At 44.4% G+C, this 27724-nt stretch overlaps 1 protein-coding gene across 1 annotated transcript in view; it reads left to right on the top strand.

Annotated features, from left to right (window-relative positions):
* Positions 1-27724, top strand: part of LOC124789096 (testis-specific serine/threonine-protein kinase 1-like) — a 118311-nt gene that overhangs the window by 73536 nt on the left and 17051 nt on the right. Inside the window, exon 3 of the mRNA XM_047256386.1 lies at positions 11759-12061. Within this exon, the coding sequence (XP_047112342.1) occupies positions 11759-12061 (303 nt within the window). The remainder of the gene's footprint in view (positions 1-11758; positions 12062-27724) is intronic.

The raw sequence follows: 27724 nt of genomic DNA, 5'->3' as shown, positions 1-27724 counted from the left end.
ACTTCACGTGCTCTTTGGAGATTCTGCCAGATTTCGAGATAGCGTTTCACTGAGCAAGCTATTAAAAGCAACTAGCATTGAAGATTGCCCTTTCAGCTTTCTATGAAACATCACCAGCCTTGGAGGTTTTATGTTTTTTTTCATAATCTGACATGCTTTTCAGTGCTTCTATCACAGTGCTCTGATCTATTTTGTGTACCATGGAGGATCCGTTCCGTCACTTATTAATTTGCTTGGTACGAATCTCTCATTTGCCGTCAACATTACGAGTCCCCAAAAAAGACATAATTATTTTGTAAAAGATTTATACTTTCAAATTGATTACAAAACAACTTTATCCCTTTCGAAATACTCTCCATTACAACTAATACATTTGTCCCAACGGGGCTTCCACTGTTGGAAATATTTTTTGTTGTCATCAGTCATCATTAGAAATGGCTGACAACTCCTCCCTCGTTTTTGTCTTGACTTCTTCAATGTCGTCAAATCGATGTTCTTTCATGCCCTTTTTCATGCGTGTAGATAAGAAAACGTTACACGGAACCATGTCAGCATATCAGACAAGTAAGGTGCGTGGGGCAGCGAAACCATAACATCTTTGTCCAAAAACTGTCTAACAGATACGGCTTTGTGTTCTGGTGCGTTGTCGTGGTGGTAGAACCAATCTCCTGCCTGCCGTAAATCGGGTCTTTTCTTACGAATACCGTTGCGCAATCTTCTTAAAATTTCCAGATAAAAGGTTTGATTGACGGTCTCACCTGGGGAAAAAACTCTGAATGAACTACGACCTTGGCACCAAAAAAGCAAATCAACATTTGCTCGATGTTTGATTTGGTCTGACGACAGCTTTTTGGGCGGGGTGACGATGACGTCTTCCATTGTATTGACCGTTGGTTTGTTCCTGAGTCGTAACCATAGTACCGTGACTCCTCACCAGTAATGACCTTTGACAGAAAATCTGGATCCGTTTCAAGCTGCTGTTTGAAAGCACGACATGCTTCAACTTGACGTTCCTCTTGATTGTTAATCAGAACCCAAGAAACAAACTTGACAGCAACCCTTTTCATTCCCATATCTTCCGTCAAAATTCACTGAACCGTGCTCCAAGGTAACCCACTGATCTGTGGCAGTTGATCAATTGTCCATCGACGGTATGTGAGCAGAAACTCTCGAATTTTATCAATATTTTCGCCGATTCGGGTTGTTGGTGAAAGTCCAGAACGAAGTCTGTCACCAGTCGGCATGTCGCCATTTTTAAGTAGAGCAAACCTGTCGTACACTTGACTTTTTCCCATAGCGTCTTCTTGGTAAGCTGTTTACAACAACAAAACAGTTTCAGCAGCATTTTTACCCTGTAAAAAAAAATTCACAGTTGTACGTTGTTCACTCAAACTTGCCACCACAAAAACCGAAACGAGAACAAAACAGCGCTAGCAAATAGAGTCATTTCAGATGAACAGGACTAGCCAGGACGACAACACAGGCGGCACTGAACTAGCAATGAGTTGCGCTATACACGCATACCGACAAAAATGCGTACTACACAAGCTCTCCCCACTGCAAAGTCATTCCGGTTTGTTTTGTGTAACCCCCTCTTGTTGTTGTTGTAGTCTTCAGTCCAGACAGTGGTTTGATGCAGCTCTCCATGCCGTGCAAGTTTCTTCATCTCAGAGTAGCTACTCGACCTACATGCTTCTGAATCTGCTTAGTGTATTCATCTCGTGATCTCCCTCTACGATTTTTATTCTCTGCGCTGCCCTCCAATACTAAATTGATGATCACTTGATGGCTCAGAACATGTTCTACCAACCAATCCTTTCTTTTAGTCAGGTTGTGCCACAATTTCCTCTTCTCCTAAATTCTATTCTGTACCTCTTCATTAGTTACGTGATCTAGTCAACTAAACTTCACCATTCTTCTGTAGCACCACATTTCGAAAGCTTCTATTCTCTTCTTGTCTAAACTATTTATCGTCCACGTTTCACTTCCATACATAGCTACACTCCACACAAGTACTTCCAGAAACGACTTCCTGACATTTAAATCTATACTCGATGTTAACAAATTTCTCTTCTTCAGAAACGCTTTCCTTAGTATTACCAGTCTACATTTTATATCCTCTCTACTTCTACCATCATCAGTTATTTTGCTCCCCAAATAGCAAAACTCAATTAATACTTTAAGCGTCTCATTTCCTAATCTAATACCCTCAGGATCACCCGATTTAATTCGACTACATTCCAATATCCTCATTTTGCTTTTGTTGGTGTTCATCTTATATCCTTCTTTCAAGACACTGTCCATTCCGTTCAGCTGCTCATCCAGGTCCTTGGCTGTCTCTGACAGAATCACAATGTCATCGGCGAACCTCAAAGATTTTACTTCTTCTCCATGGATTTTAATACCTACTCCAAATTTTTCGTTTGTTTCCTTTACTGCTTGCTCAATATACAGATTGAATAACATCGGGGATAGGCTACAACCCTGTCTCACTCCCTTCCCAACCACTTCTTCCCTTTCATGCCCCTCGACTCTTATAACTGCCATCTGGTTTCCGTACAAATTGTAAATAGCCTTCCTCTCCCTGTATTTGACCCCTGCCACGTTCAGAATTTGAAAGAGAGTATTCCAGTCAACATTGTCAAAAGCTATCTCTAAGTCTACAAATGCTAGAAACGTAGGTTTGCCGTTCCTTAATCTATCTTCGAAGGTAAGTCGTAGGCTCAGTATTGCCTCACGTGCTCCAACATTTCCACGGAATCTAAAATGACCTTCCCCAGGTCGGCTTCTACCAGTTTTTCCATTCTTCTATAAAGAATTCGTGTTAGTATTTTGCAGCCATGACTTATTAAACTGATAGTTCGGTTAATTTCACCCCTGCCAACACCTGCTTTCTTTGGGATTGGAATTATTATATTCTTCTTGAAGTGTGACGGTAGTTTGTCTCATACATCTTGCTCACCAGATGGTAGAGTTTTGTCGTGGCTGGCTCTCCCAAGACTATCAGTAGTTGTAACGGAATGTTGTCTTCTCCCGGGTTTTTTTTTGACTTAGGTCTTTCAGCTCTGTCAAATTCTTCATGCAGTATCATATCTCCCGTCTCATCTTCATCTACGTCCTCTTCCATTTCCATAATATTGCCCTCAAGTACATTGTCCCTGTATAGACCCTCTATATACTCCTTCCGGATTTCTGCTTTCCCGTCTTTGCTCAGGACTGGTTTTCCGTCTGAGCTCTTGATATTCATACAGTTATTTATCTTTTCTCCAAAGGTCTCTTTAGACAGTATCTATCTTACCCCTCGCGATATATGCCAGTACCTCCTTACATTTGTCCTCTAGGCATTCTTGCCTAGCCATTTTCCACATCCCGATCTCATTTGTGAGACGTTTGTATTCCTTTTCGCATGTTTCATTTACTGTATTTTTATATTTTCTCCTTTCGTCAGCTAAATTCAATATCTCTTCTGTTACCCAAGGATTTCTACTAGCCCTTGTCTTTTTACGTACTTGATCCTCTGCTGCCTTCACTATCTCATCTCTCGAAGCTACGCATTCTTCTTCTACTGTATTTCCTTCTCCTGTATTTGTCAACAGTTCCCTAATGCTCTCTCTGAAACTTTCTATAACCCCTGGTTCTTTCAGTTTATCCAGGTCCCATTTCCTTATGTTCCTACAGTTCGCAGTTTCTTCAGTTTTAATCTACAGTTCATAACCAATAAATTGTGATCAGAGTCCACATCTGTTCCTGGAAATGTCTTACAATTTAACACCTGGTTCCTAAATCTCTGTCTTACCATTATACACTCCTGGAAATGGAAAAAAGAACACATTGACACCGGTGTGTCAGACCCACCATACTTGCTCCGGACACTGCGAGAGGGCTGTACAAGCAATGATCACACGCACGGCACAGCGGACACACCAGGAACCGCGGTGTTGGCCGTCGAATGGCGCTAGCTGCGCAGCATTTGTGCACCGCCGCCGTCAGTGTCAGCCAGTTTGCCGTGGCATACGGAGCTCCATCGCAGTCTTTAACACTGGTAGCATGCCGCGACAGCGTGGACCTGAACCGTATGTGCAGTTGACGGACTTTGAGCGAGGGCGTATAGTGGGCATGCGGGAGGCCGGGTGGACGTACCGCCGAATTGCTCAACACGTGGGGCGTGAGGTCTCCACAGTACATCGATTTTGTCGCCAGTGGTCGGCGGAAGGTGCACGTGCCCGTCGACCTGGGACCAGACCGCAGCGACGCACGGATGCACGCCAAGACCGTAGGATCCTACGCAGTGCCGTAGGGGACCGCACCGCCACTTCCCAGCAAATTAGGGACACTGTTGCTCCTGGGGTATCGGCGAGGACCATTCGCAACCGTCTCCATGAAGCTGGGCTACGGTCCCACACACCGTTAGGCCGTCTTCCGCTCACGCCCCAACATCGTGCAGCCCGCCTCCAGTGGTGTCGCGACAGGCGTGAATGGAGGGACGAATGGAGACGTGTCGTCTTCAGCGATGAGAGTCGCTTCTGCCTTGGTGCCAATGATAGTCGTATGCGTGTTTGGCGCCGTGCAGGTGAGCGCCACAATCAGGACTGCATACGACCGAGGCACACAGGGCCAACACCCGGCATCATGGTGTGGGGAGCGATCTCCTACACTGGCCGTACACCACTGGTGATCGTCGAGGGGACACTGAATAGTGCACGGTACATCCAAACCGTCATCGAACCCATCGTTCTACCATTCCTAGACCGGCAAGGGAACTTGCTGTTCCAACAGGACAATGCACGTCCGCATGTATCCCGTGCCACCCAACGTGCTCTAGAAGGTGTAAGTCAACTACCCTGGCCAGCAAGATCTCCGGATCTGTCCCCCATTGAGCATGTTTGTGACTGGATGAAGCGTCGTCTCACGCGGTCTGCACGTCCAGCACGAACGCTGGTCCAACTGAGGCGCCAGGTGGAAATGGCATGGCAAGCCGTTCCACAGGACTACATCCAGCATCTCTACGATCGTCTCCATGGGAGAATAGCAGCCTGCATTGCTGCGAAAGGTGGATATACACTGTACTAGTGCCGACATTGTGCATGCTCTGTTGCCTGTGTCTATGTGCCTGTCGTTCTGTCAGTGTGATCATGTGATGTATCTGACCCCAGGAATGTGTCAATAAAGTTTCCCCTTCCTGGGACAATGAATTCACGGTGTTCTTATTTCAATTTCCAGGAGTGTATAATCTATCTGAAATCTTCCAGTGTCTCCTGACCTGTTCCATGTATATAACCTTCTTTCATGATTCTTAAACCAAGTATTAGCTATGATTAAGTTACGCTCTGCACAAAATTCTACCATGCGGCTTCCTCTTTCATTCCTTTCTCCTAGTCCATAGTCACCTACTACTTCTCTTCCTTTTCCTATAATCGAATCCCAGTCCACCCTGACCATTAAATTTTCGTCTCCCGTAAGTATCTGAATAATTTCTTTTATCGCATCATACGTTTCTTTAATCTCTTCTTCATTTGCGGAGCTAGTCGTCATATAAACTTGTACTACTGTGGTAAGCGTGGGCTTCGTGTCTATCCTGGCTACAATAATGCGTTCACATTGCTGTTCGTAATGGCTTAGCAGCGCTCCTATTTTTTTATTCGTTATTAAATCTACTTCGGCATTACCCCTTTCTATGTTGTATTTGTAACCCTGGATTCACCTGATCAGAAGTCTTGTTCGTCCTGACACCGAACTTAACTAATTCCCATTGTATCTAACTTAAACCTATCCATTTCCCTTTGCAAATTTTCTAACCTGTCTGTCCGATTAAGGGATCTGACATTCCACGCTCCGATCCGTATAACACCAGTTTTGTTTTACTGACAAAGACATCCTCCCTCATGTCCTTCAATTTAAGCCACATCTGACCTACACTTACATAGTTAGTGTGGAAGAAATGGAGACCTTCTCTTAGGAGGGTGTCATGAGAATTTTTATCTGTTTTTTGAAAATGGATACACTTGGTGTTTATAAATAAAGTTAAACTTTGAAACCGCTGCAGAAATAACACCACTGGTCAGAATGACGTCAAGTTGCAACAGAATGTTATCGGAGAAGGGGTAAAACGTATGGCAGAAGACAAATAGTTTCAAAATGTAGCAATAGATGGCACTGTAAGCATCATAATATAATAGTGGTCGTCTACAAATGACAAATGAATCATACAACAATGCCTAAGGTGTAAGTCTGACGTTAAATAAACTGTATTACTCTGTGTGCATGGCTGTACATGTGTGATGCTGTTAGTTACGTAAGTCCATCCACCACCGCAAGGTCATATCGCATCGGATGGTGAAAATCAGTTTTTAATTGTCATGAGGCCAAATACCGTGTAAAAAGCGTCACTAAATCGGTTTTTAACTATCCTGAGGCGAAAAACCACATGAAAAGCCTCAGTCACATCGGTTTTTAACTGTCCTGAGGCCAAAACTCGCATAAAAAGCATCAATCAAAATCAGATCGGATTATTAATTTCCGTGTGACTGGCGGAAAACGTTTTCAATATGCTGTCCACCGTTTTCTGCAACAAATTGAAATCGAGAAAGAGCATGTTTACAACTGATCGAAGTGTTCCCGGGGTCACGTTCAGAATGTGTTTCTCAATGCGTGCCTTCAGTACAGCTAATTTTGCAGTCGGAACACTGCACAGAGCATCTTTCAGATAGCCCCACAGCCAGAAGTCACACGGATTAGGATCAGGTGATCGGGACGGCCAGGCCGTAGGGAAATGGCGGCTGATAATTCTAGTATTTACGAAGCGACGCTTCAGCAGCTCCTTAACTGGATTTTCAATGTGCAGAGGTGCGCATCTTACATAAAAATGATCCCATCCACACATCCACGATGTTAGAGAGCTGGAATGACGTGGTTGTGCAAAAGACACTCTCAGCGCTTACCAGCGACGGTACAGGTAACAGGACCGGAAGCACCTGTCTCTTCGAAAAAATATGGCGCTATGATAAATGATGCCGTAAATCTGCATCACACAGAGACCTTTTCAGGATGAAGTGGTACTGGTTGATTTGCGTGTGGATTTTCCGTTGCCCATATTCGACAATTCCGCGTATTGACATATCCTGTCACATGAAATTGGGCTTCGTCTGTCCACAAAATCTTCCACGGCCAATCATTGTCCACTTCCATGCAATCAAGAAATTCTAAAGCAAAGGTGTACCTTGCTGGCAAGTCAACAGGAAGCAACTCGTGCACATGGGTAATTTTCAATGGATAGATGTTTCATAGGGTTTTACGCACCGTGCTCACGGGTATCTCCAATGTTCGGGCAATTCTCCGTGCACTACACGTTTGCACACCACCACTCGTCTCCTCCTCCATTGCTGTGGCCACTTCTTGCACTGACGTCGAATCAGTTCGTTTACTCTCTCTACCAGGTTGCACACCAAACGAACCCGTATTTTTCGTACTTCCGAATCATTTTCTGCAGAGCCACGGAAGCCATCGGACCAACGCCTTTTTTCAAACCCTTCAGTGTCCGGAACTTCTGCAGAGCGACGTGTGCACAGTCATCATTCTTGTATTACAATTTTAAAGCAGAGCACGATCCGGTATTGAGACAGTCATGGCGAACGTCGCCGACGCGAGAGGAGGAAAAGCCGTGACCCGGCTTTTTTATACCAACTTCAATGGGTCGTGCACATGACAGGTGTTTTCATTTACATATTCTCACACATACAGCGTCACTATTAATCAATTTTCACACAGTTTTTTCTTCTGCCATACGTTTTCCCCCTTCTCCGACAACATTGAGTTGCTTTTTATCGTCATTCTGACCCGTGGTGTTATTTCTATAGCGTTTTGAAAGTTTAACTTGAATTATAATCATCCTGTATTTTGCTTTTATCTTTTATGGATTTGGATGTTACAGTATTCAGACTCGCTACAACGACCTTGTGGTAACAAATCCTTGTGTCTTACATGATGCTGCCCTTTTGCTCGGGATTATTTGTTTCCAAGAGGTCACCTATGTTTTCATAATCATTCGCAGTTCGAGTAGGCGCATGAACTTATTGCTCAAAATAATTTTCGGAGAAAACATCCAGTAATATTTCCGACGATGTTTTAATGCCTACCACCAACTTTTAACGTGTATTTTACCCAAATGTTAAGCGTAAATTTAAATCGCCTGCAGCTATAACTGTATGAGTCGAGTATCTATTCGAAATGGGACTCAACTATTCCTTGAATCCTTTGTAGGGCGGCGGGTGGAATTAATTGTTTATATAAAAATGTAGAATGTAATGTAGAAAAGATGCATTTCTCGGCCGATGCACCATATGTGGGGCGGCAGGTGGAGTTAATTGTTTATATAAAAAATGTATGTTGTCTGTTCTTCCCGGCCGATGCACCATATGTGGGGCGGCGGGTGGAATAATTGTTATTATAAATGTTCCTATTATTTATTTAATGCTGCTGTTTGCCGTTCTCAACACTGGCTCTCTAACTACAATATTGGCAACCAGAAAGTGATTGGCAAAACGTGAAGCCTGTAATTAGAATTCCTAGTGCCCACTTCATCTGAGAAATACACTTATAGCTACAGCTTATAGCTCTGAGGAATTAGAAGATTGTCTGGGATTCATAATCAAAAACGATTCTGTCTAAAATGTTCACTATATTCTGAAAGTCACAGACCAAAAAGAATCCACACAATCCAACTACCAGAGCAGTTCAGAGTTTAATGCGCTGATGCAACTATAACTGTCCAAATTAAATGTTTAAGTGAATGCTCGCCATAATTTGACGATAATGTTCATCAAACGCCACGCTAAATAATGGTAGAATGTTTGTCCCGCGACAGCACGTGAAAATACGACATACACAAACTGAAGATAGATCATTAAAGTCATCCCAGAATTAACACTTCATTCGAAAACGATTTCATGGTTACGCGTATCCCGAGTAACTTATTACGGCATCCGAGGCTGTTTATAGCAATGATACCGACGCGACGAGACTCCCGGCACAGATGGTGTGGTATTCAGCGTCTGGAGAGAACTGGGGCCTTTTTGTCTCGCGCAGCGTTCTTATATATAAAGCCGCGGTGCGGACGGCTCAGGGAACGCCTGGTCAATTCCGCTCTCCCGACTAGCCGCTGGGCTAGTAATGCATCACTCTAAGTTATTGAATAAATCATCGCTTCCTTTGCTGATGGCCGCTAAAGCTCTCAATTTAAATGTGCATTCAGCACACAGGTAAGTAATCATAATAAAAGTCTGACGTGGCTAAGTCAATTATTTTGGGCGAGAAAATTAATTTAATTACACTACATGCAGTAGACGAGCTCTGAACTTGCCCTTTGGAGATACATTATCACTATAATTTTATAGTTATTCAATTGAAACTTCTCACATCTTTATGATTATAGCGGATCTCCCTTCTACTTAAATTTAAAACATCCTAGCCTTATTTATTAGCCTACTTAATCTATCTTGCTTGCTTAATTTCTAAGACAAAAACCAGAAAATCATGAATTTCAACTAAAATTTTAATTTGTGAGATCCAGAAGACTGTTTCTACTAAATTATTATGAAAAAGGAATCTAAATGTAAATTTTTAAGTTTCTAGCTCTTTTCTGTTGCGCCAATGATTTTTACAGAAAAACATCCAAATTTCGAAAATGATTAAAGTTATTGAACTGATATACAACACATATTGATTTAGTATTACTCCTGACATGCTAGAAACGTTTCAGGTTATTTACTTGATTTTTAAGGTATTGCGCAACATTTATGACGTCAGAGCTAGTTACAGCGGACTAGGCTGGCACACAATGGAAAGACTGATGTGAATTTTATACGGCGTGAGTAGGCTGCTTCCCTATACCTTCAGTAACTATAACATCAGATTCGAGGCGTAAATATGTCGCCAGGAAAACGGACACAAAATACAATTTGAAAACACGAGAGTCATGCATCATTACACTGGGAGTGCATTCTAAAGAAGGCAGCTGAGACTGGAACAAACCGAGACAGTTTTAACGGAGATCAGTGGTCAACACTTAGTAGAGCAAGGGGTGGGCAATGGATACTCAGCGAAAGTGAAGACGGACGCTTGGTGCTTGTAGGGAAACGGAAGCGACAGTTTCAGTCGTGATGTCAGTCCCTAGCACCACTTGATGTCCTGATGAAGATGGCGGAGACGCTGTCGAAAGCTCTACTGTTTTATTCGAAATTACGCGACTTACACTACTGGCCATTAATATTGCTACACCGCGAAGATGACGTGCTACAGACGCCAAATTTAACAGACAGGAAGAAGATGCTGTGATATGCAAATGATTAGCTTTTCAGAGCATTCACACAAGGTTGACACCGGTGGCGACACCTACAACGTACTGACACGAGGAAAGTTTCCAACCGATTTCTCATATACAAACAGCAGTTGACCGGCGTTGCCTGGTGAAACGTTGTTGTCATGCCTCGTGTAAGGAGGAGAAATGCACACCATCACGTTTCCAACTTTGATAAAGGTCGGATTGTAGCCTATCGCGATTGAGATACATCTTATCGCGACATTGCTGCTCGCGTTGGTCGAGATCCTATGACTGTTAGCAGAATATGGAATCGGTGGGTTCAGGAGGGTAGCACGGAACGCCGTGCTGGATCCCAACGGCCTCGTATCACTAGCAGTCGAGATGACAGGCATCTTATCCGCATGGCTGTAACGGATCGTGCAGCCACGTCTCGATCCCTGAGTTAACGAATGGGGATGTTTGCAAGACAACAACCATCTGCACGAACACTTCGACGACGTTTGCAGCAACATGGACTATCAGCTCGGAGACCATGGTTGCGGTTACCCTTGACGCTGCATCACAGACAGGAGCGCCTGCGATGGTGTACTCGACGACGAACCTGGGTGCACGAATGACAAAACGTAATTTTTTCGGATGAATCCAGGTTCTGTTTACAGCATCATGATGGTCGCATCCGTGTTTGGCGACATCGCGGTGAACGCACATTGGAAGCGTGTATTCGTCATCGCCATACTGGCGTATCACCCGGCGTGATGGTATGGGTGCCGTTGGTTACACGTCTCGGCCATCTCTTGTTCGCATTGACGGCACTTTGAACAGTGGACGTTACATCTCAGATGTGTTACGACCCGTGGCTCTACCCTTCGTTCAATCCCTGCGAAACTCTACATTTCAGCAGGATAATGCACGACCGCATGTCCTGTACGGGCCTTTCTGGATACAGAAAATGTTCGACTGCTGCCCTGGCCAGCACATTCTGAAGATCTCTCACCAATTGAAAACGTCTTTTTCAATGATGGCCGAGCAACTGGCTCGCCACAATACGCCAGTCACTACTCTTGATCAACTGTGGTATCGTGTTGAATCTGCATGGGTAGCTGTACCTGTACACGCCATCCAAGCTCTGTTTGACTCAATGGCCAGGCGTATCAATGCCGTTATTACGGCCAGTGGTGGTTGTTCTGGGTACTGATTTCTCAGGAGCTATGCACCCAAACTGCGTGAAAATGTAATCACGTCAGTTCTAGTATAATGTATTTGTCCAATGAATACCCGTTTATCATCTGCATTTCTTCTTGGTGTAGCAATTTTAATGGCCAGTAGATTTTATTCTGTCTTCATTGTCATTTGCCTAATTGTGCAGGGGATTGCCCTCTTTCGAGCAGTTGTTCCCACGTGTTATACGTGGTGGCGGCCATTGGCGTTTCTGTCAATTTGCAGGGTAAGCCGATTCTAAGCACCACGTACTGTGGCTCACTGGCGTACGCGCCGCCGGAGATCCTGAAGGGGACTCCGTACCACCCCAAGGTAGCCGACATTTGGTCACTTGGAGTCATCCTGTTCGTCATGCTCAACAAGGCGATGCCCTTCGACGACACGAACGTGAAGCGGCTGCAGGAGCAGCAGATGGCGCGCCGGTGGAAGTTCCGCTCCAAGGTGGTCAACATCCTCAGCGACCAGGTCAAGCGGCTCACGACCTCCATGCTGGAGCCCGAGACCAGCAGGAGGTTCAACATCCAGCAGGTGAGTTGCCAGCGCCAAAAATGACATCAGCATACTGGGAATCCGTACGGAATCCTCGAACCACATTTTGATGGAACTACAAAATTATTTCCTGGACCGGCTGCCTAGCAGTTGCACCTGAGAGATAAAGTTTTATATTTGAAGGAATGGGGTTCATATCCCCATACACGCATTCTGATTCACATTTACTGCGGCTTCCCTACACAGTCATTAACAGCTGAATTGGGCACCTTGTTATCAGCCTGTTGTACACACCTTTGCCCTGATAACTGTGACAGCTAGCATGGCACCGACTCCACGAGACACCAAAATCATTGTGATTAAAATTCTTCTGGGTATTATGCCACGTCATTGCTAAAAACTAACAACAATATTAAACTGAAACGGACGTTCTGGCCGAATTTGCAACGGCGTTCCTCAGGGCACGACTGGTTTTCCAAGGGGATAGGTGCTTCTATTTATTACAGACTATCGATGTCTGACGTCACTGTTGTAAAACTTTTAATTGGTCCTGTGATATGATTGGCTGGTCATGACGTAACGGAAGATGGAAGGAAAGAGGCTATTCGTGGATGTCCATGTCGTCAACGATTGGTAGCTGTCCGCCAATCAGCGTTCGGCTCCTGGTCGGCAAGTTTTCCTCCTGGTGTGCGCAGAAGTGAACTGACAGTTGCTCTGCAGGTGTTTGTGCAGATACGTCCGTGTCCTGTGTAGCTTCTACCCCGCGACCGCTAGCGGCCCGTTGGACTGGGAGTATGTACGATTACAACAACATAATAAATCGGCGATCGCGGGACACTGACACACTACCACAGGCGAACAGTACAGGAACCTACTGTCCGATCACAGGAATCCTTTCGTTTGTTTGCAGCATCCCAGAGCCGTTCAGTACATTCAGTAAGACACTGTGCCACGGCATCACTCCCTGATTGTGTCAGAATTGTTGGAGTTAACCTCTACTGATATGAGGGAGCTCGCATGAGGGTATCCGGCGCTACTGACACACTTCCAGAATAATACTCACGACTTCAATCCGGCTGTGACCAATTTCAGTGAGTTTTGGACTGCAAATCAGTGCTGACAATGGATACTGAGGATGGCCTAACAATGATTTTGGTATAAGAACGTAGGCTTCCGCGGCCGGTGTCATAGTGATTAAAATTCTTCTGGTTATTATGCCGCGTCATTGCTAAAAACTAACAACAATAATAAACTGAAACCGACGTTTCGGCCGAATTGCAACGCCATTCCTCAGGGCACGACTGGTTTTGCATGGGGATAGGTGCTTCTATTTATTACAGACTATCGATGTCTGACGTCACTGTTGTAAACCTTGTGTGGGCCAGTTCTTTGCTGTACGCCATAGTAAGTGAATGGAGCTTGAGATCACCAACAGTTAGTTGGCGAGCGATTTGCCGCAGTGTGTGGCGCTCATAAAATTCGTAATCGTCGATCATGACCTTTGTCATCTACGCGTGGTTGATCAAGTGAGCTGAAGCAGTCGGTAGCAGTTCCCCACAATCTAGACATTCACGTATCACCCTTTACAATACTGCACATGAAAAGTCCACTATATGCTCGATCTCAGAAATAGTGTTCGACGCATTCGACAGCAACGATCTGGCTGTGTCGAATGCTCTGATATCGCGCTTCGCCGAGCCATGGGGAGACCTCGTTAAGACACTAGACTAGCTGTTAAGGAGACTAGATTTCATGTCAACTAAGCTGACAGTTGATAGTTGGAGAGACAACATCACAGTTACATGTAGTCTGCGTAAACCAGTTACGTTGGCCACTGATGCATCGTATATGCAGATGATGTTAACCCCTTCAACATCAGCTAAGGCCTGAAGGTAGTGTACTGAAGCACCGAAACTGGTAGCCATACAATAAATTACTTCATAAGGACGGCTGTTGGTGTTTCATTTTCATACAATGGCGAAAGGCCGTAGTCCCCCAGGCCTCCAGTCACAAGGATGGACGTACAATAATATTTAATTTCTGTGTGATTCTACTAGGTGACTGAAGGCAAACACCGGGATGGTTCTTAAAGAAAAGAAAAGACAAAGCCTATTTACTTCCACATCCTTCGCCAACTTGTCCTCTCTCTCTCTCTCTCTCTCTCTCTCTCTCTCTCTAATGGCTTTGTCGTCAATGTGTCGTTGAGGCCAAATCTTTCTTCCACTTTTGCCCTGAGTACTTTGCCAAATTTGCGCTTGATTGTCTCACGGACATCTAGCGCAGTATACGAATGCAAGTTTACGCTGCAGTATGCACTGACGAAATTCTCTCGTCATCAGATATACTCTAACAAGAAGAAAATAAATAAAATAAAATAAAATAAAAAATGAAAATAATAAATAAATGAAAGAACGACGCAACACGAAGAAATTATGCGAATGTGAATGAAAACAGTAGATGTGATGCACGTGTATAGACAAACGAGTCACCACAGTTTCAGAAAAATTGGATGATTTGTTCAAGAGAAAGACGTTCAAAAATTGGGCAAGTCACTGACACGTTGATCCAATTCTAGCCCTTGCTCAATCAGCTACTCGGCTTCTCATTGACTGATGGAATTGACGAATTCCCTGCTGAGGGATGCCGTACCAAATTGCGTCCAATTAGCGCGTTAGACCTACATCTACATCTACATCTACAAGGATACTCAGCAAATCACATTTAACTGTCTGCCAGAGGGTTCATCGAACCACCTTCATAAATTTCTAATATTCCAATCCCGTATAGCGCGCGGAAAGAGCGAACGCCTATCTCCTTCCGTGCGAGTTCTGATTTCCCTTATTTTATCGTGGTGGTCGTTTCTCTCTACTTAGGTCGGAGTCAACAAAATATTTTCGCGTTCGGAGGAGAAAGTTTGCGACTGGAATTTCGTGAGAAGATTCCGCCGCAACAAAAACGCCTTTGTTTTAATGATTACCATCTCAAATCCTGTATCATTTCAGTGACACTTTCTCCCCTATTTCGCGATAATGCAAAACGTGCTGCCCTTCTTTGAACTTTTTCGACGTACTCCGTCAGTCCTATCTGGTAAGGATCCCACACCGCACTGCAGTATTCTAAAAGAGGACGGACAACTCTAGTGTAGGCAGTCTCCTTAGTAGATCTGTTTCATTTTCTAAGTGTCCTGCCAATAAAACACAGTCTTTGGTTACCCGGGTTCCCGGGTTCGATTCCCGGCTTGGTCAGGGATTTTCTCTGCCTCGTGATGACTGGGTGTTGTGTGATGTCCTTAGGTTAGTTAAGTTTAAGTAGTTCTAAGTTCTAGTGGACTGATGACCATAGATGTTAAGTTCCATAGTGCTCAGAGCCATTTGAACCATTTTTTTATTCTTTGGTTAACCTTCCCCACAACATTTTCTATGTGTTCCTTCCAATTTAATTTGTACGTAATTGTAATTCCTAGGTATTTAGTTGAATTTACGGCCTTTAGATTTGACTGATTTATCGTGTAACCGAAGATAAACGAATTCGTTTTAGCACTCACGTGGATGACCTCACACTTTTTGTTCTTTAGGGTCAATGTCTATTTTCGCGCCATTCATATATCTTTTCCAAATCGTTTTGCAATTTGTTTTGATCTTATGATGACTTTACTAGTTGGTAAACGACAGCGTCATCTGCAAACAACTAAAGACGACTGCTCAGATTGTCTCCTCAATCGTTTATATAGATAAGGAACAGCAAAGGGTCTATAACACTACCATGGGGGTCGCCAGAAATCATTTCTGTTTTACTCGATGACTTTCCGTCAGTTACTACGAACTGTGAGCTCTCTGACAGAAAATCACGAAATCAGTCACATCACAAAGACGATATTCCATAAGCACGGAATTTCATTACGAGCCGCTTGTGTGGTACAATGTCAATAGCCCTCCTGAAATCCAGAAATACGGAATCCATTTGAAATCCCTTGTCAATAGCATTCAATACTTCGTGCGAGTAAAAAGCTAGTTGTGTTTCTCAATAACGATGTTTCCTAATTCCGTGTCGACTGTGTGTCAATAGGCCGTTTTCTTCCAGATAATTCCTTATGTTCGAACACAATATATGCTCCAAAATCTTGCTGCATATCGACGTTAATGATATGCGCCCATAATTTACCGGATTACTATTACTATCTTTTTCGAATATTGATGTGACCTGTGCAACTTTCGAGTCTTTTGGTACGGATCTTTCGTCGAGCAAACGGATGTACATGGCTGTTAAGTATGAAGCTATTGCATCAGCATACTCTGAAAGGAACCTAACTGGTATAAAGTCTGGACCAGAAGACTTGCTTTTGCTATGTGATTTAAGTTGCTTCACTAGTCCGAGGATATCTACATCTACGTTACTCATGTTGACAGCTGTTCTTTATTCGAATTGTGGAATATCTACGTCCCCTTTTTTGTGAAGGTATTTCGGAAGGCTGTGTATAGTAACTCTGCTATCGCGCGGAGAAGGCATTGATTGTATTTTGCCTCTAGCATACTTCTCGTACGATGAGAATCTCTTTTGATTTTCTGCGGTCTGTTCCTTTGATTATCCTTCTCTAGCTGAACCAGTGTTCATTCTCTATCGATCCCACCAGTGTCAGGACATTAGAGCCAATCCTGAATTCATTATTTTCCTTTTCAAATAGCAGTTAATGATTGTTCACAATTCTAAAGTGGTTTAGGACCGGCAACCACATCCTGTACAATTCCTTTATTGCATGATAAAAAAGAATAGATCCTTTCAGTTTTGGTTCCATTTGATTTTAGCCAACCCCACACCGTATTTATGTTCTTTTGGAAGAAGGTGTTAAAAACGAAATTGTTGCTTTCTGCGAATTCTTGTACCCCGACATTTCTGTTGTTAAATCCAGAGTCTTGCAATGGAGAATCGTTCATTAGCTTTTCCGATTATTAGCGTTAAAGTTCGCCATTATCAACTCGTAGTACGATTTTATTATCACCTACAAATATTTATAAACCTCTTCAGTTTGTTCATCAGGATATCACTGCGCTGGTGCATCAACTAAACTAATATTCATGAAACATATTTTATGTATTTTTGAAACAAGTCTCGCTAATCTGTCTGAATTTATTATAATTATTATTTTTAGATTGGTTTTAGTCTTCCTGTATACAATAAAGCCCACTATTGAATTTCCTCCCTGCTGTGTTCCTCTGTAGTGAAGCACATGTCCTGAGGTTAATAGCATTTGGACTTCGGTTTTGCACTTCTGATAACCCTCTTGTATCTCAGTTGATCTTATTTCAATCCTCTTCCAACTCAACTAAACTCTCTTCTATTCCTAACTTTCTTCAATTTATGGTCTCTACATAAAAAGTAATGCAAGCATTTAGGTTTAAGCAACCCATGTTATTGTCTGTTAAGCTAAACTTCATGTGACTGGGCGTGCTCTGTGATATGAAGCCATTGCCAGACTTTCCGCAATTCACTAATTTCCATATTCTTAATGCTGTTTTGTATAAAATTGACATAGTGTGACAGTGGCTGTGTACAATTAATGTAAGTTGATTCTCAAAAGAAGAAGACAGCAACCAACCACTATTTTGGAATATTTGGAAAATACAATCCTGAAACTTCGCAACAAAATCGCGCGGAATTTTCGATGTAAGTACCATAACCACTTAACCTCGCATATTTATTTACTCTGTATTTCACCGTTTGGAGGTTAGTTACGTTCACATAGGGCGCTTCTAACACTGTTTTCTACCATAGTGCACCAACCAACCAAAAACATTTCGCCACAGTTGAAGAATAAAAATCGAAAACTGACGATTATGTAAAGTGTATCTTTAAAAAAATCACGCGAACAGCCTTCTGATGATGAACTTCTCAGTTCGAAACCGGTTACGGCGCTATTTATTTAAATAAATAGCTGTATTAATAGTGGTTGGTTGTTGTCTTCTTCTTTGTAAGAATCAACCTACGTTAATTCCATATTCTTTTTTCACATTGGCCAGAATAATGACGTCACGGGAACTTAAGCATGGCAGCGGGGCCTCCGAGAACGTAACAATGCTACCTTTCCTGCCAGCGTTCGAAGAGTTTGCCAGTGTGCTCATAGCAATCTCAGTTTAGGTCTGAGTGCTTCCAAGCGTCGGGGTCTGGTGAACATGACCAGTTGGTGTGCTTATCAGGCGCCAACAGGGGCTTCAGATCTCCAGTAACGTTTCGATTTAGCTGTCAGTCTTTCTATTGACTGTTGGGTCCCCGTTCAGGATCAGAGTCGAGGAACGTAAGTTCAATGTTCGTTATAAAATAAATCTTCAATCGTACAAGATCAGCGAGTGCATTCCTCGCTCCTTTTTCTGAATTCTTAACGTAACTAAGCGTCGTGTTTGGCCACTGTGCACATTGATAAGGCCGTCGCAGCGAGAACAAGAAGTTGAGGTGTGCATCAGGCTGTTAGTGCGTCACCTCACCGTGGAAAGGTTGTAGGACAATCTTAGAACCTAAGTCAAGACTAATACTAACAGATACTTATTTTCTCTAGTGACTGGCAAAACTCATAACAAAAACTAACAGAGAACAAAGTTCTCTAAATCTGAAATCAGATTAAAAAATGATGCTAACGCTGTGGAGAGATACCAGAAAGTGTGGAAGACTGTATGCAGAAAGCGCAGTACGATCTGCTCGTCTGTAGAATCAAAGTTGATAAGATGTCACAAATTATAACCAAGTTAACGGACACAAATTGCGTGCGAAAAGTAAGCAAGTAAAGTTCTGCTAAGAGTAAGGATCGCGCTGCCGCAATTGCAACACTTAATATTTCCCTAAATTCAGCAAACCATGCGCGCCCACCAGCACCAAATGGCAGCCAGTAGATAAGTGACCCTTACGGTGGGCAGCAACATTGCACAACACTCTACTTTCAAAAAAACTCTATACGGTGGGCATGTCTAAATGATTTCGCCAATATGGCAGATGAGAATATCGCTTATTTCACGAAAAAACGGGAGAACCCTGCAGAAAGTATCAACTCTTGGTGTACCGAACCCACCTTAACAAAAAAGAGTCTGGTACTAGGATGGGGCAGCCTCCCAGAGGTTGGTTGAATTCTTCATGCCAAGCACAATGGTGAGGCGACTCTGTTATATTGGGTACACCAAATTTTACGCTGGTTTTGCAGCGTCTTGGTGTGTCCTCCTTTTGATGTCTATACAGAATAGGCAAAAAAGCTGTGCTCAGTTGTTCTCTTTGAATGGCAGTGGTGGCACGGTGCCTTCTACTCAGGGCCAGGAGAGGAGCCGGCTCTGCTGAAAAATCTCGAAGCAGGCTGCAGCCTAATTTCTGTGAAAAACGCCCAGCTCCCAGGTGACCTTCACCCTTCCTAATGAGATTCGCCGACTGCCTCCTGCCGACGAAGACGACCCAGAGACCACTTCAGGGGAACACCTTCCTAGTGAGAAAAACACAAAGCTTTCCTCCCAGCAAATGTGACCAGTGCACCCTAAATAAAATTAACAACGTGGTGACAGTAATGTCACAGTGTCACGTTTATTACATTTAGATCAGAATCTAGCACAATTTGACTCACAAAGGAGTCAACAGCTGGTTGGTGATCAACCCACTTATATTTGTTCCCCATAAAGCAATGAATCAGTATCGTTACCTTGTACTAGCACCTACATAATGTAAACACCTGGATTAGAGATTATAGCCCACACCACTCTCCCAGAGTCCGTACCAGAATAATATGTATTTTTATGACTTTTCACAAAATACATATTGTTGTTCTTTTTCACATTGTTTAAGAATGTTTGCTCCTGCAGGAAGCTCTGTGGGTCAAAACTAGAAGAAAAGTTCGTATAATTACATACCCAGAAACCAACACCTATTGACATATGGGGCCAATCTGTCTACGACAGTGGTAATACCATTACAATGCTCAATAACACTTCCTCTTAGGGAATGAATATTTGACTCTAGGTATTGTTGCTTTAAATAAAAATTGTCTCTGATGTACTAATCAGATACAAAATAACATTATGTTGATCGTAGGTGCAGCAAACCTAAATAATGCGCACCAACTTCAGGCAGTCAAGTTTAACAACCAAGTTAATTGTTGCCAGTTTCACACAGAATGTCATAGGTTGGTGATAGATTCTACGTAATTAAATGGACTGGAATTCACCTCCAGCTCTCAGTTTAGTGGTCTGTAAGCTCACTATACAAATAAAATACATGAAATGTACGGAAATAACGATTGGTGGTCACAGATTTAATCAAACTTCACACTATCACAAATAAATGGTAGTCTAATCACCATGATATCGATAAGTGATGGAAATAATCAATGTTCCCACTGGCAAACTGAGTTGAAAATTAGACTAATGGCAATTAACTCAAAGTCCAGATCGGTATCACCTGGTAAATTAAAAGTTCTGCTGAGCAGGTAGCAGAAATAACACAGAGTCCTCACCGTTGCAAAATATCTTTTAAGCCCCCAGCGTACCACTCCCCAGAACCTCCAAGTCTCTAAATCACTTGATGACTTTACGCTATCACCATCCTCTCTTACGACGTTTTACATACAAATACAATTAAGAACCTGAATGTGCCATCAGATGTGCATTAAACATCTAAACAGAACTGATACGTTACATTTAATTCTACATGCAGTAGTTTTCCCACAGATTAATTTCAAACGATTACAAATTTTAGGAGCAGTAATAAAAGTAGTTCTTGATCTCTGTGCTTTCTCTAACTACAATACAGACAGGAGTGGCACCACTGTCTTACAGAAATATTCCTACTCTTTCCACAGATGCAATCAGAATTTACATAGCTCGTATTTGTTTCGAAGTAAGGGAAACTATATGAAAATGTATACACAATTAATTAAAATGATGATTATAAATATAAATCGTAGAAACTAAATGTTTTAGGTGGTGTGTAATCAAGTCGTGCACCACGCACTGCCAAGCTATAAAATGATAAGCCGATTTAATAAGAAATTCAATTAAAAAGTCTCTTATAGGTTGATCAGTGACGTTATGAAACATATGAATAGCTCAGTCGTTTGGCATCGATGATCAATACAAATTGTAAGCTTAATTTCTTTCGTGTGATAAAAGTTGGAAAAGATATTATTTACTGGATTTCAGATAAACAAACGTCCTTGACGCTGTACCTTCCCACTCACACTACCCGCAGAGAATATCTACATACCAACAGAATCATCTTTACTTTCTCTATAACGTAACATATCGCGCTTATCTATGTCTGTAATAGTTTGCGCTGCAAATGTGCAAGCTGGAACAATATACACTGATAAACCAAAACGTTATGGCCACTGCCCAGAGCGACGTTGGATGGCGTTTTGGACACGTGACAAAAGTGCACTGAAGCGTCAAAGAAACTGGTACAGGCATGCGCGTTCAAATACAGAAATATGTAAACAGGCACAATACGGCGCTGCGGTCGGCAACGCCTATATAAGACAACAAGTGTCTGGCGCAGTTGTTAGACTGGTTACTTCTGCTACAATTGCGGGTTATCAAGATTTAACTGAATCGGAACGTGGCTTTCTAGTCGGCGCAAGAACGATGGGACACAGCATCTTCGAGGCAGCGATGATGTGGGGATTTTCCTGTACGACCATTTCACGAGTGTACCGTGAATATCAGGAACTTGATAAAACATTAAATTTCCGACATCGCTGCGGCCGGGAAAAGAGCCTGCAAGATCGGGACTAACGACGACTAAAGAGAATCGTTCAACGTGACAGAAGTGCAACACTTCTGCAAATCGCTGAAGATTTCAATGCACAAGTGTCAGCGTGCGAATTATTCAACGAAAAATCACCAATATGGGCTTTCCGTGCCGAAGGCCCACTCGTGTCCCCTTGATGACTGCACGATACAAAATTTTAGGCATCGCCTGGGCCGGTAAACACAGACATTGTACTGCTAATGACTTGTTACATGTTGCCTGGTTGGACGAGTCTGGTTTCATATTGTATCGAGCGGATGGACGTGTTCGGGTGTGGAGGCAACCTCATGAGTCTGACGACCGTGCATATCAGCGGATAACTGTTCAAGCAGATGGAGACTATGTAATGGAGTGTTGTGTCTGCAGCTGGAGTGATATGGGACTCCAGATACGTCTATATGCGACTCTGGCAGATGAGACGCACGTAAGAATCCTATCTGATCACCTGTATCCACTCATGTCCATTGTGCAATCTCACGGATTTGGGCAATTCCAGCAGGACAATGGGACACCCCACACGTCCATAATTGCTACAGCGTGGCTCCAGGAACACTCTTCTGAGTCTAAACACTTCCGCTGGCCACCAAATTTCCCAGGCGTGAACATTATTTAGCATATCTGGGATGCCTTGCAACGTGCTGTTCAGAAGCGATCTCCACCCCTTAGTACTCTTACGGATTTATGGACAGCCCTGTAGGATTCATGGTGTCAGTTTCCTCCAGCACTACTTCAGACTCCATGCCACGTCATGTTGCGGCACTTCTGCGTGCTCGCGGGGGCCCTGGGCGATATTAGGCAGGTGTACCAGTTTATTTGGCTCTTACGTGTGTGTAAGCGGAGCAGACACGGACGAGGAGCACCCGAGATAAGATGTGGGCTGTAAGTGGGGAAAGCCATTGCGATAAGCTACTTTGACAAAGGGCAGATTATCATTACACAGAGTTTGTGAGCGAATATCTCGAAAAAAAGCAAGGTAGAAGAACAGTGAAACTACCACTACGCGATGAATGGTTGGACGTCCACGACTTTTCACAGAACGTGGGTTCCATGAGTCTTCACAGAACATGGGGTTCAGAGGCTAGTCTGTTCTGCAGAGTATGATAGATGGTGATCTATGGCACCTCTGTCGAAAGATCACTGTGCTAGTGCACGCACAAGTATTTCGGAGCATATCGTGCATCGTACATTATTGAACATGGAGCTCCGCAGCAGATCTCCCCTACGTGTTCACATGTTAACCCAAAGACATCGACAGTTACGGCTGCAGTGGGCACGAGACCATCGGGATTCGAGCATCGATCAACGAAAACGTATCGGACCTTCGGGTGAATCAAGTTTTTGCTGCAGTAGGAACACGGTCGTCTCCACTAACGGCGTCATCAAGGTGAACGGCCGCTCGAAACGCGCTGCGCGCCAGGGACGCAGGCTGTTGGGACCAGCATTATGCTACGGGAGACATTCTTCTGTGTTCGTGTGGTACTTGTGGGAGTAATCGAAGACACGCTGACAACTGCGAACCACCTACAACCCTTCATGCTTGATGTCTTCCCCGACAGCATATCATCGTTCAGGTGTAGAAGTATGAAACCGGAATTTGGTTGCAATAATTACCTGAAACTGATAAACAATATTTTATTCAAAATAATCTACATTGCTATTTATACATTTCTCCCACATCTCCGACAGGCTATGAATGCCACGCCAAAAAAGCAGTCCTTTTGAAGCGAACCAGTCAACGAGCCATTTTCGCTCATGTTCATACGATCTGAAGCGTTGTTCACCAAGAGCGTGTCCCAGTGATGCAAACAGATGATAATCGGACGATCGTTTTCCTGACCCGTTTTGCTTTGTGTGATGGGACGTTATCATAGAGCAATATGATTTTTGTTGCCTTTTTCCATATTCCCGTCATTTTACACTTAATGCTCGGTTTAAATCGATCATTTGCTATTGGTAGCGATCAGTGTTAACGGTTTCACCAGGTTTTAGTAGCTCATAAAAGATGACACCCTTCTGATCTCAACAAACACAGAGCGTTGTCTTCTTTCCAAAGCTATTTGGTCTTGCAATGGATGTCGATGGTTTGCCTGGAATCTTCCATGATTTACGATGCTTAGCATTCTCAAAATATATCCATTTTTCACCACCTGTCACTATTCGATGGAGAAACCACTTTCTTTTGTACCTGGCGAGCAGCATTTCACAAGTGGTCTTTCGATTTGCTTGCTGTCTTCCATTCAGTTCATGCGGAACCTATTTTCCCACTCTCTGCACCTTCCCCATAGCTTTCAACCGAAGAGAAACGGCTTTTCGCATCACATTCAGTTGTTCCGCGAGTTTCTGTTGAGTTTGAGTGTCGTCTTCATCCAATAAGGCCTGCAATTCGTTGTCTTCGAAGTTTTTTGCTGGTTTCCCGCGCTCGTCGTTTCTCATGTCAAAATCACCACTTTTGAATATTTTGACCCACTCGAAACACTGTTTTTTCCCAAAGAGCATACTCACCGAAGGCTTCGACAAGCATTCGATGCCAATCTGCAGCAGTTTTATTCAACATAATAATAACAGAAAACCACTACTGTCTGCAAATCGTAGTTGGTAGGCACAAAACTCGACATGTTTACGGGTTTTAAACAGATACCGGTGTATGGAACTTGGGCTACTGTGTGTTGACATTCGTCATCAGCTGTTACAAGAAGCAGATGGCACTGCAGATGCGCTCTCACTGACAGCTAGAACCATGTATAGGGAAATTCCGGTTTCATACTTCTACACTTGATAATTGTCCGTGTCTCGGAGCCAGAACCGTGTTACAGTGGTTTGAGGAGCATTATAGTGAAGTCGCTCAACAGGTTCACCTCATGAGAATCCAATGGAACTCACCTGTTTCGCTATCGGCCGCCATCACCTAGTACGCAAATCGGCGGCCAGTTATTTATGCGAATTACGCGCCCTGTGGGTAGACATCTAACGCCACATAACTCCACATACCTCCACAAACTTACCAACAAACTGTCGGGTCCCTGATACGCAGAATCAGTGATGTATTTCATTCCAAAGACGGACTAACAAGCTATCGAGCAATGCGTTATCTAGTCCTACTTAGTATCACGTGAGCTCCCGAGGCCCACCGCACGGCGTCGATGGAGACGAGGCGCACGCCAGAGTCTTCATGTCGAATCAGTGCTCATGTATCTCATTTTTAAAATGGGACTACGCCTACTCAGGCTGTTTTAGTTTTATTTATAGACCATGCTCTCTTAGACAAATTATGGGTTCAGGCCAATTATGGATTCAGGCCTTCTGAAGAAGGCTCGGTTATTTGGGCTGAAACCTAGGTAAAGGTTGGTTTCATTACCGCAATCGAGGCCGATAGTTTCTCATATATTATTTTAGAGTACTGTGTCCATTTAACAGCAAGTGAACGCTTCCGCAAGGACCAAATATTTAGACTCGAAATGGGGCTAATCCCATGAACTTTATTTAGTATGCTCAAGCTGGGAACAATGATCATTCACACTTTTCAGGCCTCGCATGGTTCGACGGGGGTCAGTGACTGACGTTTTTAAGGGTTAACATATTGTCACAAGCCGTCAGCAGAGCCTATTTCAGAGTGATTCAGGGTTTGTGGGAGAAGGATGTACACTGGGGTGACAACATTCATACGACACCTCCTAATACACTCCTGGAAATTGAAATAAGAACACCGTGAATTCATTGTCCCAGGAAGGGGAAACTTTATTGACACATTCCTGGGGTCAGATACATCACATGATCACACTGACAGAACCACAGGCACATAGACACAGGCAACAGAGCATGCACAATGTCGGCACTAGTACAGTGTATATCCACCTTTCGCAGCAATGCAGGCTGCTATTCTCCCATGGAGACGATCGTAGAGATGCTGGATGTAGTCCTGTGGAACGGCTTGCCATGCCATTTCCACCTGGCGCCTCAGTTGGACCAGCGTTCGTGCTGGACGTGCAGACCGCGTGAGACGACGCTTCATCCACTCCCAAACATGCTCAATGGGGGACAGATCTGGAGATCTTGCTGGCCAGGGTAGTTGACTTACACCTTCTAGAGCACGTTGGGTGGCACGGGATACATGCGGACGTGCATTGTCCTGTTGGAACAGCAAGTTCCCTTGCCGGTCTAGGAATGGTAGAACGATGGGTTCGATGACGGTTTGGATGTACCGTGCACTATTCAGTGTCCCCTCGACGATCACCAGTGGTGTACGGCCAGTGTAGGAGATCGCTCCCCACACCATGATGCCGGGTGTTGGCCCTGTGTGCCTCGGTCGTATGCAGTCATGATTGTGGCGCTCACCTGCACGGCGCCAAACACGCATACGACCATCATTGGCACCAAGGCAGAAGCGACTCTCATCGCTGAAGACGACACGTCTCCATTCGTCCCTCAATTCACGCCTGTCGCGACACCACTGGAGGCGGGCTGCACGATGTTGGGGCGTGAGCGGAAGACGGCCTAACGGTGTGCGGGACCGTAGCCCAGCTTCATGGAGACGGTTGCGAATGGTCCTCGCCGATACCCCAGGAGCAACAGTGTCCCTAATTTGGTGGGAAGTGGCGGTGCGGTCCCCTACGGCACTGCGGCACTGCGTAGGATCCTACGGTCTTGGCGTGCATCCGTGCGTCGCTGCGGTCCGGTCCCAGGTCGACGGGCACGTGCACCTTCCGCCGACCACTGGCGACAACATCGATGTACTGTGGAGACCTCACGCCCCACGTGTTGAGCAATTCGGCGGTACGTCCACCCGGCCTCCCGCATGCCCACTATACGCCCTCGCTCAAAGTCCGTCAACTGCACATACGGTTCACGTCCACGCTGTCGCGGCATGCTACCAGTGTTAAAGACTGCGATGGAGCTCCGTATGCCACGGCAAACTGGCTGACACTGACGGCGGCGGTGCACAAATGCTGCGCAGCTAGCGCCATTCGACGGCCAACACCGCGGTTCCTGGTGTGTCCGCTGTGCCGTGCGTGTGATCATTGCTTGTACAGCCCTCTCGCAGTGTCCGGAGCAAGTATGGTGGGTCTGACACACCGGTGTCAATGTGTTCTTTTTTCCATTTCCAGGAGTGTATTTTGCCGGCCGGAGTGGCCGAGCGGTTCTAGGCGCTACAGTCTGGAACCGCGCGACCGCTACGGTGCTCTGAGCACTATGGGACTTAACTTCTGAGGTCATCAGTCCCCCGCTACGGTCGCAGGTTCGAATCCTGCCTCGGGCGTGGATGGGTGTGGTGTCCTTAGGTTAGCTAGGTTTAAGTAGTTCTAAGTCTAGGGGAGTGATGACCTCAGCAGTTAAGTCCGATAGTGCTCAGAGCCATTTGAACCATTTTTGAACCTAATATTTTGTCGGGAGTTCTTTCGCCCGGCATAGTGCAGTAACTCGACGTGGCACGGATTCAGTAAGTCGCTGAAAGTCACCTGCAGAAATATTGAGCCGTGTTGCTTCTGTAGCCGTCCATAATTGCGAAAGTGCTGCCGGTGCAGGACTTTGTGCACGTACTCGATTACGTCCCGTGAATGTTACATAGGTAGGCAAATTATCCGCTCGAACTGTGCAGAATGCTTTCCAAACCAATCGCGAACACTTGTGGCCCGGTGACATGGCACACTGTCATCTATAACAATTCCATCGCTGATGGCTGTAAATGGTTTTCAGGTAGCCGAATGTAGCCATTTCCAGGCAGTGATCGGTTCAGTGGACCACAGATCTCAGCCCATTCCAAGTAAACACAGCCCACACCATTATGGAGCCACCAACAGCTTACACAATGCCCTCTTGACAACTTGGTTTCATGGGCTTTGCGCCGCACTCGAACTGCACCGTCAGCTCATACCAACTGAAATCAGGACTCATCTGACCAACCCACAGACTTCCAGCCGTCTAGGGTCCAACTGAAAT

This window comes from Schistocerca piceifrons, chromosome 3, assembly GCF_021461385.2.
Source record: "Schistocerca piceifrons isolate TAMUIC-IGC-003096 chromosome 3, iqSchPice1.1, whole genome shotgun sequence".
NCBI classification, from domain to species: domain Eukaryota; kingdom Metazoa; phylum Arthropoda; class Insecta; order Orthoptera; family Acrididae; genus Schistocerca; species Schistocerca piceifrons.
The sequence above is the reverse complement of the archived record's forward strand: the minus strand, read 5'-3'. Positions and strand labels throughout refer to the sequence as shown.